Genomic DNA, 1,886 nt, shown 5'->3' with positions numbered 1-1,886 from the left:
AATAGGGTAGTAAGCTAATTATTAGAAGTGTGCTGTAATGGTTGTAATTTTTGTTTCTTCTATTTTATTAGCCTAGTTGGCATAGCTAAAGTCGTCCAAATGAGCTGATTTTTGGACATGTTGTAGCCATATAAGTTAGCTTTGTACTCCTTTTGGAATTAAGTCATTTGAATGAAAATTGAAGCTTTTATGCTTGAAACATTAAGCTGTGTGCTTATTGCTATTTCCGGTCAGTTTAGACCATTATCAAATCTTTGCTTAATTCTATCACTTAATCGTTGAATTAGTGATTGAAACTCAAAGTGGTGCAATTAGAAGCTTATTGTTATAATTGATCTTAGATTGGTGGTATTTGGGTTGTGAAAGTGGTGGTTGTTCAATCTAATTGAACCGGTTTGATACAAGTTCTTATGTTCTCTTTCTTTGTTCTTGTTTAATACTTTGAATGCTCTTGTTATCTTAATCAATATGTATCATTTGGTATCAGAGCTGTAGGTTGATTAAGAGCATTCTAATTCATCCCTTAAACACATTAAACACACAAACAAAACCCAAACACAATCCCCCCCAAAACCGAACCTATTCTAAGCCCAAACACACTTCTTTTCTTCTTTCTAGCCTAACTTTCATTGAGGTTGAATCAATCATGAGTGGAGGTGAAGAAAATCAGTTTAAAAGAGGTATGAACTTGAGTGAAGCAAGGTTGGTAGGAGTGGAGAATCAAATAGCCACTTTGAGTGAACAAATGGCTAATTTGATGACTGTTGTTAGAGAGGGGTTTAGAGGACCTTTAAGGAGAGAAAATGTGGAGGATGAAGGAGTAGCCTATGATAGTAGTGAAGAGGTTGTCTCTGAATCTTCAAGAACTAGGAGAAAGCCACAAAAAAAAGATGATTTTAGAGACATTAAGTTAGAAGTTCCTGAGTTTGATGGAAACCTTAATCCAGATGTTTATTTGGAGTGGGTTTCAAGGTGTGAGAGGATCTTTGAACTTAAGGAGTATGATGATGTTAAGGCCTTTAAAGTTGCTGTAGCTAAGCTAAAGGGGTATGCATCCCTTTGGTGGGAGAATGTTGTACTAGCTAGGAGTAGAAAACATAAGCCTAAAATTAAGAGTTGGTTAAAACTTAAGAAAAAAATGAAAGAGAAGTTTTTACCTTCTACTTATACTCTTGATTTGTATAACCAACTTGCTGATTTGTCTCAAGATCATAAAGGAGTTGAACATTATATTCATGAATTTGAGAAATTGATGATGAAACTTGATGTTCAAGAGAGGGAGGAGCAAACTATGGCACGTTTTCTAGGAGGATTAGAAAAGGAAATTAGGAGGAAGGTGGAGTTACAACCTTATTCTACCTTAGATGAACCTTCAATTTGCTTTAAATGGAGAAACATCAAAGGAGAGAAAGAAGAAGATGGCGTGGAGAGATAAAAGGAGGAAGACTCATCTTACACTCCACAAGATGAAAGGCCAAGAACTAAGAAGGAGGATGTCAAGTGCTACAAATGCCAAGGCTATGGCCATTATGCAACAAAATGTCCTAACAAGAGAGTCATGACTCTTGTAGACATTCAAGCCATAGAAGAAGAAGCATCCAAGCAACAAGAAGAAGAGGAGCAGGTGGAAGAAGTGGTGATTGAACCAATCCAAGAAGGTCCATTACTCATAACAAGAAGATTACTCCATGAAGAGGGGTGCTCCAAAGGCCTCACGAAAAGGGAGCAGATTTTCAAGACAAGTTGTGAAGTGGAAAGCAAGAAATGTTCACTTGTGATAGATAGTGGGAGTTGCGCCAATCTAGTATCCTTAAACATGGTTAAGGAAATGAAGCTTCCATTGATCCAGCATCCAAAACCATACCTTCTTCAATGGGTTAATCATG

The 1,886-nt window shown here is 36.9% G+C and overlaps 1 protein-coding gene across 1 annotated transcript; it reads left to right on the top strand.

Annotated features, from left to right (window-relative positions):
* Nucleotides 1-380: 380 nt before the first annotated feature.
* LOC130590267 (uncharacterized) lies at nt 381-1,435 on the top strand. The gene has a single exon (XM_057392331.1). The coding sequence runs from the start codon at nt 647-649 to the stop codon at nt 1,433-1,435; it is 789 nt and encodes a 262-aa protein (XP_057248314.1). The 5' UTR covers nt 381-646.
* Nucleotides 1,436-1,886: the final 451 nt, after the last annotated feature.

Source organism: Beta vulgaris, unplaced genomic scaffold, assembly GCF_026745355.1.
Source record: "Beta vulgaris subsp. vulgaris cultivar EL10 unplaced genomic scaffold, EL10.2 EL10_2_Chr_UnSca1, whole genome shotgun sequence".
Taxonomy (NCBI): domain Eukaryota; kingdom Viridiplantae; phylum Streptophyta; class Magnoliopsida; order Caryophyllales; family Amaranthaceae; genus Beta; species Beta vulgaris.
The sequence above is the reverse complement of the archived record's forward strand: the minus strand, read 5'-3'. Positions and strand labels throughout refer to the sequence as shown.